The 14,586-nt window shown below is 32.9% G+C and overlaps 2 protein-coding genes across 2 annotated transcripts; one reads left to right on the plus strand and one right to left on the minus strand.

Moving 5' to 3' along the window:
- The first annotated feature begins 4,841 nt into the window (after positions 1-4,841).
- On the plus strand, positions 4,842-10,041 carry LOC103485126 (calcium-dependent protein kinase 28-like). The gene is made up of 12 exons (XM_008442595.3): positions 4,842-5,659; positions 6,568-6,698; positions 6,895-6,936; positions 7,141-7,252; positions 7,339-7,417; positions 7,526-7,695; positions 7,969-8,095; positions 8,238-8,353; positions 8,449-8,556; positions 8,634-8,696; positions 8,850-9,023; positions 9,529-10,041. Exons 1-12 carry the CDS (start codon positions 5,282-5,284, stop codon positions 9,658-9,660), a joined length of 1,632 nt encoding a protein of 543 aa, XP_008440817.2. The 5' UTR covers positions 4,842-5,281; the 3' UTR covers positions 9,661-10,041.
- A 1,014-nt stretch (positions 10,042-11,055) lies between these two features.
- On the minus strand, positions 11,056-14,379 carry LOC103485127 (transcription factor bHLH121). Its single transcript, XM_008442597.3, has 5 exons — positions 14,006-14,379; positions 12,980-13,101; positions 12,276-12,403; positions 11,719-12,192; positions 11,056-11,644 (listed from the first exon to the last, which is right to left on the minus strand). Exons 1-5 carry the CDS (start codon positions 14,137-14,139, stop codon positions 11,492-11,494), a joined length of 1,011 nt encoding a protein of 336 aa, XP_008440819.2. The 5' UTR covers positions 14,140-14,379; the 3' UTR covers positions 11,056-11,491.
- Positions 14,380-14,586: the final 207 nt, after the last annotated feature.

Below are 14,586 nucleotides of genomic sequence, written 5' to 3' on the forward strand. Positions count from 1 at the left end.
ACTTAGGAGCGTGTATATTTAGTTTCAAAGTATCCCAAACTATAAATAATAATAACAAGCAAAGAAAAAAAGTTTTAACTTAGGTGTATCAAGTATACATATAAAGAATAAATCTTTTCATATTAACGCAAGTACTTTTTAATGTCTATATCAACCTCTTTTTTAAATGTTTCATCAACATCAAAGGAAAAAAAAATTATGGATAACTCTTTAGTACATCAAAAGTGAAAATAAAATTTAGCTTGGAAAATTTATATTTTAAAGATTAATCTTTTGAACTTATGTTCACATTAGCAAATGAATCTAGTCGACAGAGGCATAATGCATTTACACTTTTGATGTAATAATAAAACATTAAAAAAAATGATTCAAACAAACACATGAGAAGGGAAACACTACTGAAAGTATTTTATATTCATTTGTTAACGACGAACATTTGTTCTACTTTCACATTAAATCTATATGCACTCTGTTTTTGGGATTCGAATGTCTAGTCTTTTACATTGCAGTTTTTTCTAAATGTGTTATCTATTGATGAAATTTTTTTGTTGTTTAATGTCTATTTGATTGTGAATTCGAATTATTTTATGTTTTCAAATCCATCGAATCTAAAAGATAAAATTGTGCTTAACATCTAGGTATTGTGATGCCACAAATTTCGAAAGCAATATTTTTTAATGTATACTAAACGTTTTACTCCACAGTTTTTAGAAACTTATATTTTGTTTTTGGAATTTAGATATGAATGCATCCAAATAATTTTAATTTATAAATTTCTTTGGGAAAAACTATAAAATATTATTATATATTTAGCGTAGAAAAGAAAAGGAAAAGAAAGTTCACCGTCAAGTATAAGGCTATAAGCATATAAGTTGAAGGTTGGGAAGGGGTTGGGTTCACGCGGAAAATCAAAATAACAATAAAGAAAAAGGTACAATGAGGTGAATTGTCCAAACCAACCCTTTGTTGTACCAAAAAGAGAAAAAGCCGTATTGTCCTCTTTAGTCTTTTTCTAACCTTTTTAGTTTTAGGGCTTTCCGTCATAGTGACACACGGTTTTCTTGTCAACTTAAACCGACATCACATGTCAGCTCCATAGTCAATAAAAACACTTCCTTTTAATTTGTTCAAACTTCACTTCTTCTTCCTTCACACCCTCCCCTCCATTCTTCTCTATCAAAACCTTCTTTAATTTCTACTTTTTACTTAAACAAATACTTGTGGTAAAAAAAATTTACTTTTCCTCATTCAACCTCCCTCGAAAATAATAATTTACTCCTTTGATTTGTAATAATTTATTGTATGTACTTTTACAATCAATTTAATTCTTTTGTATTTTATAATTTATAACAATTTATTATTCAACATAAATAAATTTTATCAAAATTTTATGTTATTCACACAATTTTGGTATGTAATAATTTAATTCTTTTATATTTTATAATTTGTAACTGTTTAGTCTTCGACCTAAATAAATTTTATTAAAGTTTTATACTAATTCTTAATATTTTATACATTATATTTTACAATTTTTTTTCATATCTCTATTTAATCTATTAATTAATTTATTTAAGAAATCTTGTTAAGTTTTCGTTGTTGCGTCTATCATAGAGACTAAATTGTTATAAATTTTAAAATATGAGGACTAAATTATTACACGTAAATTTTAGGGATTAAATTATTATAAAATTGAAAATCGATAGTCAAAATGTAGGCACTAAAAGTTTGCTTTTAACCTATATATTTTTTTTGATTTCAAATATAACAATTTACTTCTTACATTTTAATAAAAAATAATTTAGCCATCGAGATTTATAAAAAAAATGATTCCTTGTCATAAAATTTTTCTTCCATTTTTATTATATAATAACTTATTATTTATAGTTTGTTATAAAAAAATAATATTTGATTGATAAAGGTTTTATTTCAATTATATAATCAATTTTAATAAAAAGTAAATTTTTGGAGACTAAATTTAAAATTTATCAAGAGTATAAAAATAAAATTTGACAAACTAAAAACATAAATATTAAAATTGACCTAACTCTAAAATATGAAAACTAAAATAATATTTTAACAAAAAATTTATTAAATATTATAAAATTATTATAAATTAGAAAAACAACCGATTAAATCATAATTTACCAGAATTTAATAACTAAATCATTATAAAATCTTAAAAGAAAACGTATCGTCAACTACGTGGTCATCGTTAAATTGCTATTTTGATGAAAATTTAGATATATTGGTGACACATTTACGACACGATTAATATTTATATATTACGTGGTTTTTAAAAACTAAATAGATTTTCCAAATTCATTTCAATTATTACAGGAGTCGACCAAGTTATTTGGAAACATTATTTATTTGATTCATTTATTAATACTATGGAAAGTAATGACCAATTAAAGTTCAAATAGTCTTATTTTTAAGTAATTTCCCCTCACCAAGTATTTACAAACTTATTTTTGATAAGATTAGGAAGGCATTGATATAACCATTGACATTCAAACACGTTTTTATTAAATTATTAGAAGGTTAGTTTGGTTGAGAAGAAATCAAAGTTGGAAGAGTGTTGAGTGGGGAATCTTTTTTATTTGTTTGTTATATTTCTTTTTAATTAACCAATTAATTAAATATAATTATAGTTAATAATAATAATAATAAGCAGCAAAATCTAGGAAAGTGGGGCTTTGTTGATTAGTTGAAATATGAAATTGAGTTGTCTTATGATGATTACAAAAGCAGTGGAGAAAAGGAAGCAAGCCTAAAAGTAGTTGTAGAAGAAGTAGTAGTAGTAGTAGGCCTAAAGTTGATATATATAGTTTCTAGATGAATAGCTTTTCTTAATTAAAGTTTTCAACTTGAATTCAATTTAGTATGTTATGAACAATAACCCAAAAAAAAAAAAAAAAAAAAAATTACTGAAATGATTACCTTGTTTAAAACGTATCAACTCAACATGTTACGTCGTTTATTTTTTTGTTAGTAAACTAATGGTAATGTTTTCTAACATTTTCCAAACACAGGAGGTCAAAAGTGTTCATTTTGAAACTCCATGAATCACATAGACACCAACCTCATACCTTAGGAACTAAGAGTGCATTTTGCCACTACGTACTTTAACCAGTTGAGTTATATTTAAGGTGATTAGATGAAGATACGCATAAAATGAACTGTTACTACATAGTTTTTAAGATATGAAAGAACATATCTTAATAGACAAAAAAATAGTATTTTCATGTCTTTTATACGCGCTAACAGGAAAAATGCTAAATATGTCGTTGTCCTATAAGAAATAAAATTACAAGTTCAAAAACATGTTAAACATTTTTCTAAAAAAACTTTAAAATATAAAACTAAATGTGTTCGATCTAACTATCTTAAATCGTTAATAACTTAAATAAGTCGATTGAGTGAAAAATGAAGGAGTTGTTCTAGATAATCAAGTTCCTATCTTCTTTAGTCTCCTTCTGTGATAATTATTTGACAAAATCTACCTTTTCCTTTTGGAAAATACTACAAAGAGAAAAACAGCAATGAGTAAATAAAATAATAGAAATGACTTGAAACTTGACTAAAGTAATGAAAATTGAGGAGCAAAAGAGAGAAGAAAATTGACTAAGTCAGCTTTAGACCCAAAAACAAAATAATAACAATAATAATAAATAAAAATCCAGCCTTGAGCTTAGACATTGACCAACAAATTAAAGAAACATCCAAGCAAACTCCTTTTGGCTCTACTGACCCACTGCACCAATTTTTCCTCTACTCTTTACACCCACCCTACTAACACAAACAAATATATGTTCTTAAAAAAAATAATAACAAAATTTGTCACGTGACAAATTATAACTATAGTTGAAAATTATATACAGTACATACGAAGTAAATGAAATGATTTGATTAAGTAGTTTTCTATTTTAAATGGCTTCTTAATCCTAACCTATTTCTCTAATTTGACTCAATTTCATTAAAGAAAAGAGTGTTTTTGACCGCTTCAATGAGTAGTCTATGCTATATAATGTTAGTTCTAATTAATGCATTTTATTCTCTTTTTTTTTTTTCAAAGAAATCCATTAAAGTTAAGATATTTTTCCATAATTGTTCCATGATTATTTAGATGGAGAGTTTGAAACGTTCTACTACAACAATCAGATATTTTTAGTTTTTATAACATACAGTTAATTACAATCTAAAGATCTCTTTATTACAACATTTAATATCTTTTTTTTATCTATTATTTCTCATTTTTCATTAACTCAACCCAAACCCCAAAAGATTAATTTAGTTTTAAAGACTTATTTTGCTTTTAAAATTTGTCTAATAATTCAACTTTTTCTTTTATTTAAAAAATACGGTAACTATTGTAAATTATTGATAATAAATATGCTTAATTTTTTTTAAAAAAATAAAATGATTACCCAAGTTCTCATGTTTTAAATTTTATTCCATAATATTTTTCTCACAAAAAAAATACAATAGGTGAATTTTCTTTCCAAATTTATAGTAAAAAATTGTAAAAAGATAAGAAATAGTTTTAAAAAATAAATTAACAACAAAACTAGGTAAGGAGACTAAATTGTCCAGAAAGCAGTATATATTAAATTAAAATTAAGATTGAAGATTTTCCTAAGTTTTTTAGAACTATAATATAATATAATATATATCTAATTAAGCCCCAAATTTGAGAAAACCTTCCTTCCAAAATAACATTAAAATCCAACCGTAAAAGTGTAATAACCCAATTATTAAAAAAGCAAAAAAAAAAAAAAAAAAAAAAGGTTTATTTTCTTTTCACATTTATAATGTGAATTGGTTTCTTAATTTTGTATGAAGATTGATTGATTGCTAGGGTCCAAATTTGCTCCCATTCTTTCTAACACAATGGAAAGAAGGGGAGGGAAGAAGGTGGAAAATCAGATTCCAGCTGAGTTGTGAAAAAAAAAAAAAGTAAAGGGATCTTAATTTAGAGAATTGGAAAAAGCTTTGAGAATGATGATGATGGTGATGAATTTTGATGGTTCTTCCTTTTCCTGTTCTTTAAGTTTTTACCTTTCTTCAAAAATTCAAAGGAAGAAAGAGAGAAATTAATCTCATTGACCATCACCTTCATCCCCTCTCTTTCTTCTCTCCTTCCTGCTGTCTGCCCAAAACTTTCCTCCCCAATATCCATACTTCATTCTTCATCTAATATCTCTGTCACTGATTAGAAGTATTTATTCAACTCCAATGGTTTCTTTCCCTGAAACCCTTTGATTTCCTTACAAAGCAAATAATGGGTGTTTGTTTTTCGGCCTCCAAAGTCAGTGGTTCCAATAGCAACACCAATAACACCGCCGTCAACCACCATCGGAGAGGTAGCACCGCCAACCCTCAACCCAGCACAACCGATACAAGTCAAAATCAGAAGAGACCCAATGATAATCCGAAGAGGAATAGTCAGCAGCTTAAGATTAAGGAGAAAAATGTTTCGCGGCGGCAAAGTGGGGTGATTCCTTGTGGGAAACGCACCGATTTTGGGTATCATAAGAATTTTGATGAACGGTACACGATCGGTAAATTGCTTGGACACGGTCAATTTGGTTATACGTATGTAGCCGTCGATAAAGCAAATGGGGATCGAGTTGCTGTTAAGAAAATTGAGAAGAATAAGGTATTTTTTTTCCAACTTATGATGTACGTTTTCCCCCCTTCTTCGTTTTTGTGAATCTACGGCCTTAATTAGTGCTTGGCTTTTATCTGCATTCTGGGTTGAATTTCCTCTACAACATCGTTTGGAAGAGCTCGCCAGGTTTAATTCGGTAATTGAACGATTTTTCAGAGTAATGGAGCAGGAAGGAAGAGCTTCCTCTGATGGAGGTTTTGAATTTGCCAATTTGGTATATATTTTCTCTTTCTGGGGTTCGACCCAGATTCATCGTGAACCCCAACATTTGCCTGACTTTATAGCAAGGGGCAGCCTTCACCCTTTAATCACCGTAGGCATAAAGAAAGTAGTTGCAGATTTGCCAGTATTTGCAAGATCACGACTGATGTTGCATGGAACCAATTCAGGGATCCTTGAAAATTATCTGAATAACTTGGATTGGATGGATCTTCGTGGCACACAAGATTGAGCAGTTCTAATTGAATACAGCCTCTATCTGAATCTAAGAGTCATGGCTTTCTTTGTTTTTAGCCGAGGATCAGACTCTTCTATCACCTTTAGTTCAATAGTTGTTTCATCTATCCCAAAAAAAAAAAAAAAAAAAAACTTTTAGTTCAATAGTTCTTCCCTAATGATGCCGCCGTATGTTTCAGTGACTGGGTTTTTATTTCTGAATAAGAAAGGAACATACTTGTTCCTATTGAAAATTCTTCATTCAGGCCAATTAGGGAAGATTAATGCTTGTGCACATAACTGTGTGGCTAGTTTGCAACTTTTTAGGACTGTATGGTCAAGAATAGGAGTTCACCTGCAAATGGCTTTTGGGTCAGAGAGTTTTCAAATTTTATATTGAAGGGCTTTTTATGCTGTTTTTGGGTTGTGTTTGATACAGAAACTTTCTAATGTTGTTCCAGATGATTCTTCCCATTGCTGTCGAGGATGTTAAGAGAGAGATCAAGATATTGCAAGAGCTTACCGGCCATGAGAATGTAGTTCAGTTCCATAATGCATTTGAGGATGACTCATATGTTTATATTGTGATGGAGTAAGCCTTTTCTTTTGGTCTTTTTTCTTAAAAAGATATTTTCATTAGATAACTGAACTTCCATCCTTGTGTCTGCTATTGATCTTATTTCTTATCAGTGGTTTCTAGGAAAAACAGAATCTGTCTGCAAATGCTTTTGCCACAGTTTCTAATGATTTACATCTTAATCATTATCCTTTTTGACACTCTGTATCAGGTTATGTGAAGGCGGTGAATTGTTGGATCGGATATTGTCCAAGTAAGAAATGTTGATCTTTATTGTAACTTTTCACTTCATTCCAGCTGATGGTTTTTCTATTCCAAAGTAAAAATATACTTTAGTTCCCGCATGTACAGTCCCAAAATACTTCACGATTGTCATTTCCATTTTTTTCTTTGTTTCTGTTTTTCCCCCATTGCGTGTTTAATTAGCTTTCATATCTAAAGAAAGTGCTTGAAGCAGGAAAGATAGCCGCTATACTGAGAAAGATGCTGCTGTAGTTGTTAGGCAAATGCTGAAAGTTGCAGCAGAGTGTCACTTACATGGCTTGGTACACAGGGACATGAAACCAGAGGTAACACTACCGTCATTCATAATTATAGCCATGTGATTTCTATCCTTCTTGAACTTGGTTCTCACCTGCACTTTTCTTATATGTAGAACTTTCTTTTCAAGTCAGCCAAAGAGGACTCCCATCTGAAAGCCACAGATTTTGGTTTGTCAGATTTCATCAAACCTGGTAGGAATAAGAATCTGACAAGATGTTCAGTATCCTATATGGACACTTCAAAGTCATTATTAGAAAAAGATCTTCTGTGCTTCCTCTCATTTTTGGTATAATGTGCAGGGAAGAAATTTCATGACATTGTCGGTAGTGCATATTATGTCGCCCCTGAAGTTTTGAAAAGGAAGTCAGGGCCAGAATCAGATGTCTGGAGTATAGGGGTGATCACATATATTTTACTTTGTGGGAGGCGGCCTTTCTGGGATAAGACAGAGGACGGCATATTTAAGGAGGTGTGGTGCATTTTATAATTTGGTTCCTTACATTTAGTTTATTTCAGATATAGTGTTTATTCGGAACAAAATGAAATAGCTTGTGGAATTGGAAATTTTATCTTGTTTTATTTGGCATGGAACCAATGAGATGATTGCATTAATTTTGGAGTCTGCCATTTTTCAACTAGCTTATCAGCTCGATTATCTGTGGAACCTTGAAGATAAGGTCGTCTTAAATACACCCATAAATAATGAACTCATTGTGCTTGTATTTTATTATTTTCCCATTAGGTGTTGCGAAACAAGCCTGATTTTCGACGGAAGCCTTGGCCAAGCATCAGCCCTAGTGCTAAAGATTTTATTAAGAAGTTGCTTGTAAAGGATCCCCGAGCGAGATTAACTGCTGCCCAGGCCCTATGTAGGTCCCATATTCTTGCTAAGCCTATATAAATTCGTTTCTGTCTGTTTTAGTTGCTTGAGTTTTGTATTATTCTTTCTCCTCTTCCACTTGAGATAAAGCCATTTGGATTGATTATTTGATTGCAACTTTCACTTTCCAGCCCACCGATGGGTTAGAGAGGGTGGTGATGCATCGGAAATCCCTATTGATATATCCGTTCTGAGTAACATGAGACAATTTGTGAAGTACAGTCGTTTGAAACAATTTGCTTTGAGGGTAAGGAAATGCTTCTCTGGAGCCATCTTTTGAAACTGAAAACTTGTTGGTCTCTTTGCATCCGTTTCTCCTTTTAATGATTATTTATTGTGCAGGCATTGGCTAGCACAATTGGTGAAGAAGAGCTTGCTGATCTACGTGATCAATTTGATGCAATTGATGTGGATAAGAATGGCTCCATCAGCCTTGAGGAAATGAGACAGGTAAGATAGTAGATTTATTCACACCAACACGAGTGTTTCCTTTTTCTCTTTCATAATTGGTGATCGTCTATGTGCAGGCTCTTGCTAAAGATCTCCCATGGAAATTGAAAGAATCTCGTGTTCTAGAAATTCTTCAAGCAGTAAGTATACATTTACCATTTCTCACCATCATACTATGAGAATGTGGAGAAAACTGTTGGCTTTTGGTTACAATTGGTTCACTTTCTTGGTATTTTTCCATCGCTTCTCGTAACTAAAGAGTGCAACTAAAGTAGTTTATATGGTTTATACAGATTGACGTCAATACCGATGGCCTTGTCGATTTCACAGAATTTGTCGCAGCTACATTACACGTGCATCAATTAGAGGAACATGACTCTGTAAAGTGGCAGCAGCGGTCACAGGCAGCTTTTGAGAAATTCGACATAGATAAAGATGGATTTATAACTCCAGAGGAACTAAGAATGGTATGTTCTAACTTCTCTCCCGCTTTTTTCTGGCTTCACACCCACATTCTACTCTTAAGTTTCCCTTCCTAAGCTACTGGTTGTTTACAATAAATTCCATTGGGAAGGTCACAGTGGCCTTTAAACAATGTACTGATTGTCCGTAAACACTTTTCTCTTCGGCATGCCCACTCCTGGACAGAGTTCTTAGCATCTGATTGTACATCACATAACATTTTGTCAGGAATTAATTACTTTGACACAACCCTTGGCCTTCTGTGTTTAATTTTAAACTTCTCCAAACCGCAACGAAAACCCATCATATCACAAAATCAATGATTTCAATAATCTGGTTTTAGATAAAAGTTTGCATGATTTTAGATACGATAAATCCAATACAAATAATCTAGCTTGTGGCATTGTTGTCTACCAACATAGTTCCCTTCCTGAGCTCTCTCTGCCTCTATCGTACAGACTTTTCGTCTTGTTTTGCAATATTCAAACCCAATCTTCTTGCTTTTTGCAGCACACGGGCTTAAAGGGTTCCATTGATCCACTGCTTGAGGAAGCAGATATTGACAAAGATGGTAAGATAAGCTTATCAGAATTCAGAAGACTTCTAAGAACTGCAAGTATTAGTTCAAGACCTCATATTTAGACCTTCTAGTCCCCAAATTTCCCCAAAGATGTAGATAAGAATGAAAAGTTGGGAAAAGATTGATGAGGAGAGAGGGGGATCAAATAACGCAAAAGTCAGTCATCTTTAAGAATTTTTACTTGCTGAGAGACCCTAGTTACTCGTTTGATTGTCTTCAATGCCGGGGCTATACGATAACGAGTATTTTTTTAGGACTGTTAATACGTTTTTATATAGATATATAGTTTACCTTGGATCTGCTTGAAAGCTGCTCCAGTTGGTGTGGAATGTATTGTAGTCCTTTATGTTGCTGGGGTTTCTTGGTTTGTGCAATGGAAATGGCATATCTGACTACAAACTCTTAAAATGAAAAATTTGATGGAATGTATTTCCTTGATACCAGTTTGCAGTTTGCCCTCAACTATCTTTTTGGGAAAGGAATTGTCTATTTGTACTTGTGGGTGTTTTCCCGTTGTATTTATCAAGGACTTGTTTTAAAAAAATAGTTTCTAACACACACATGTATTTTTATTTATTTTCTCTTAAGTTATTTTAAAGATCCAATTACTTTTGAAGTTTGTTTACTTTTACAAACATAAGCGTTGAATTGTTTATTTTATTTTTACAAGCCGAGAATCAAGAATCGATTATGAAAATGCTATACTCGAAGGTAATATCATATTTTATGCATTATCTTTTAAAAAGTACAGTTAAGAAATCTATCAGATTTTAAGGAGTTAACTATTCAATAATTAATTTTGTACATTGATTGAACTTAATATTATGTAGAACATGACCACAGTCATATTGTTAACTAATAAATTCTCCATGACTCAGAAAGGTGCTTTGAATCTGTGAGATTCAAGAAGTTTATTCAATTCTTAACAGCTACGTGGGCGACTTGTTGAATAGTGCCACAATGAATGATATGAAGTTCGCAATCAATGATGATAACAAACAAAATTGGAACCTTTTTTTTTCTTAGAAAAAAAATAATTGTTGAAACGTTTATATTCTGTATTGACATCTGTCTTTTTCACAATTCTTTTCAACTCACAATTTTAAGGTATGACTTTGTACTTTTATATTGATTTGGTCAAAACGGAATATCGTGAAAATTTAAATTTGTATTAACCATATTTGGTCTATTGATTAATAATTTTTTTTAAAATAGTGTATAATATCAAAAAACAAAGTCACAGTTGTAAGATTTAAATATCAATAAACTTTGGGTTCAAATATTGTTAATTCACTTATATGATTTAGATTGTTACAACTCAAAATTCGTCAGGTTTTGATTGAAAGTGATTTAGTCTATTTTCTTTGATGTAGTTAGAATTATTGTCATGTTCAAAGTCATTTCAGCTAATTCAAATTAATTTCGATGAGAATTGGAATCACATCAAAATCAAAATGTGAACATAAGCATTTTCCAGCTTCACTTAGAGAGCTTTTGGACTTTTTCCCATTATGAATGGCCTATGCAATAGTCTTATAACAAGTAGGACAGAGCACATGGACAGTTATTTACAAGCAGACATTTTACTTAACCACTCCCTAAATGCAGGGCACCAGAGAAATGATGTCAATGTCAGCCTATAACAGTATGCAGGGCACCGGAGAAATGATGTTAAATTAGATGTCGATAGCAGCCATAATATCTCGCATCTCACTCATGGCCATAGTTAGTTAAGGCAAGTAGTTACCGAATGAGGAATGACTCCTCACATTTTTAATATGGGAACTTAAGCATATTTGGTTGGAGAAGGAAGGAACAACCTTGAATTTAATCACTTTGATGAGAACAGTAATCTTGAATTTGATCACTTCGACGAGGACAGTGACCTTGAATTTAGTTGTTCTGTTTTGGGATGTCGCCAACGCTGTTAGAGGAGCTATCTTGAAGAACTTGGGATGAAGAAAACCTACTCGAAGAACTACAATCCGTGACACTTTTTTCTTTCCTTTGCGACTGCTTAGCTTTCTTACTTCCAGAGGATGCATCCTGAAAACATACTCCATTATGTTCTTATTTGATCTAAAAATACTTATGTGTGGTTTTGAAAACAATAAAATCACCTGCTGTGTTGAAGATCCAGGCATCTTAAGTTCAAGGTCCGTGGCTACATCGGTAGATTCATCACATCTTTCCACATTACTACGCCTGTGCTGATCTGATGATTTACTTCTGGAATCTTGTTTGCTAGATATATGTGAGTTGGAAGCATATTGGGCGGATGGCTGATCGATCGGATGATGATGATTGGCAGCAGCAGTATATGGGACAAATGTGGAACAGGGGTTGGGAATAGCGCCGGGATTCTGATTTCCGAAGAAGGTGAAGGGCTGCAATGACGGATGCATGGGAATCGGCCCAGGGGGAACAGGAACAGGAACTGGGTAGGAATATGGGGGCCCCATGACAACCGATGGATCCATTGTGGCCCAGGGAAACATGACCCTCAGTCTTTGCTGATACTGAGCATTTAGATTTTCAATATCTGATTTTAATGAAGCCTTCTCTTCTCTAAGCTCATTCTTTTCCTGGGTTAGCTGTGGAATACCAGATGAGATGAGCACACAAAGAGCCCCGAACCTTAGGAAATTGAAAATTTGTAAAAGAATTTGATATCAACCTCACGTGATTCTTCAGAAAGAGCTTCATAGTCAGCCTTTAATCTATTGACTTCGGCAGTTAAATCCTTCAGCATTTGGATAGTGTCTGTAAGGATGGTAGCCTTGTCATTTTTAGGCCTATCTGGATCTGCAATAAAATGAATAACAACGATGTCACTTCAAGCCATGAACAGAATATCCAACATGAGCCAGTCAAACAAAATAACACAGCCAGAGAAGTCCACAGCATTATGATAAACTATAAGTAAGCTCTATGACCTTATATGATAATTATAAGAAAACGGCACGTGCATACATGTATTAGTTATCATTATACTGCCAAATAAAATATAGAAATGTAAAGTCAATCAGTGAATTGCATTCTGCAAAGGACGTTACCAAGAAAATTAAATGAATCAGTTGAATGAAATTTGCACCCAGGAAACATCGAGCAAGAGCAAGAACTCTTTGGAGTTTTAAAATCGATGCAAGTTCTCCTTGCACGAAAAACTCATTCCTAAGATTATGTCAAGCTGTGTAAAACACTAGAGCCCGTTGTTCTAGGTTACTAGATGCATCAATATAAATGACACATCATCCAACTAAAAATCTGTGGAGAAACACATGATAACATGCCTTCTTGGCTAATTATCATACTCTCTCGATTTACTAAAGGAGAAAAAAATAAGTCATAGGCCTCAACTGACTTATATTTTAACTTTACCTAATGTGTTTCCTAGCTCAAGAAAGTGTTCGTTCAGTCTGTCTCTCCTCAATTTTTCACGATCTGCTTTTTGAATTTTTCTCACTGCTATGGGATCTTTTACTTCTGCATCTGTTCTTAACCTGAGAAACGCCCAAAAAAGGGATGAAGAGTTAGTGAGATGAAAGCCAAAACTGAGACTTCAGAAAAGTATCAAAATCCTAGAACGTGAAGACTGGAAGATGTCCATCAGCAAACAAATATCAAATATAACGTTCGTACGATCAGTCCATGTCATTTACAAGGACTGCTACTCTTTCCTCATATAAATGAGGCTTCCAAAACTATCCCTTTGTTAAAAGTTGAAACAGTCAAGTTTCTGGATCCACACAATTCATTCTGCTGGGCTCAGCATCTTACTATCTTTTCAATTGACTAGCATTTTTTCTACTTACACACTCGTTTGTGTTTTCTCTGATCTACTTCAAATTTCTAAAACTGCACGTTTCTCTTCCTTTCTATTGTTAAAATGCTGTTCTTGAAAATTGTCTAGATTCAAAAGTGTTTCTTAAAAAGGTGAAAAAAAAAAGGTAACAGTGACTCAACTCTTTAGTTTATAAAAACAAATAAGAACTAAAAGAGGCTTCTTAATGATAAATTCGAAGAATTAGAATGTTCAGGCAAGGTTGCTTCCCAATTGAATCGTGGGGTATCGTTCTCACTAGTAAAATTCCACTGAAAAATACGAAAAGTGTAAAAAATCAAACACCGTATCCCTCAAGCAACAAGAGGGAGTAAAGATTAAAAAAAAAAAAAAAAAAAGCTAAGAATTTCATCTGGGTTGGTGTCAACAATACTAGGTCAATTGAAAAAACCAATCCTCATCCCAGATTCCCAAGGAAGATCGACTATTAAAATTGTGCAATACAAGATATGAAAACAAACATTTAACTCAACCCATAAAAAACCATCCATCCGAAACACTTAATTCCAGATTCAACAACATATAAGCTTGATGCTAATCAAAATCCATAACCCACCACAAACCTGGATTCAGTAAGCTGGTTGCTATGGTGGCGAGTGGAGGACACAGCAAGAGGCTGAGGCTGAAGAGACGAGGAAGGAACTAAATCAGCTGGTACACTAGATTGAGAGAAATCTCCGGTCTTCCACTGTTCCATAAGGGTCCCAAAAAGGGTATTTAAAGAGAACAAACGAGGAGTATCAGAGTTGAATTCCTCTGAAACCTTCTCCAAGAGATAAAGGGAAATCGAAGAAAACGAAAGGGAAGAAGACAATCAGAGGATGAAAATTCAGCGCCGGAAAGATGAAACTGAGAGATAAAGGGAAAAGAGAGAGAGAGAAAAAAAAAACAACAACAACAACAACAACAAAAACAAGAGGGGGGGAAAAGGAGAAGAGAAATGCGTTCATACGCTAACACTTCCACTATAATACCGAAAGGATACCACAAAATCCAACACCAGATCGTGGACTCCACGAGCCACGACCACGAGGATGCCCCGCGCCCCCAACCAATATAGATTTTAACAAAACGGGAGTTTTTCAGTGCTCCCGTTACTACTCAAATCCCCTACACCTGTTTTTTCTTTCTTTCTTCTTTTTTT

This window comes from Cucumis melo, chromosome 8 (assembly GCF_025177605.1).
Source record: "Cucumis melo cultivar AY chromosome 8, USDA_Cmelo_AY_1.0, whole genome shotgun sequence".
Taxonomy (NCBI): Eukaryota; Viridiplantae; Streptophyta; class Magnoliopsida; order Cucurbitales; family Cucurbitaceae; genus Cucumis; species Cucumis melo.

Bases quoted from the DNA above. Each gene is read 5' to 3' on its own strand.
- LOC103485127 (XM_008442597.3), bottom strand. From the start codon at position 14,139: ATGGAACAGTGGAAGACCGGAGATTTCTCTCAATCTAGTGTACCAGCT. The intron at 12,404-12,979 runs GTAAAGTTAAAA...ATTTTATTGCAG, and splicing joins TGAGCTAGGAAACACATTAG to ATCCAGATAGGCCTAAAAAT. The intron at 12,193-12,275 runs GTTGATATCAAA...GGTATTCCACAG, and splicing joins TTTCTGAAGAATCACGTGAG to CTAACCCAGGAAAAGAATGA.
- LOC103485126 (XM_008442595.3), top strand. From the start codon at position 5,282: ATGGGTGTTTGTTTTTCGGCCTCCAAAGTCAGTGGTTCCAATAGCAAC. The intron at 6,937-7,140 runs GTAAGAAATGTT...TGCTTGAAGCAG, and splicing joins TTGGATCGGATATTGTCCAA to GAAAGATAGCCGCTATACTG. The intron at 8,557-8,633 runs GTAAGATAGTAG...GTCTATGTGCAG, and splicing joins GCCTTGAGGAAATGAGACAG to GCTCTTGCTAAAGATCTCCC.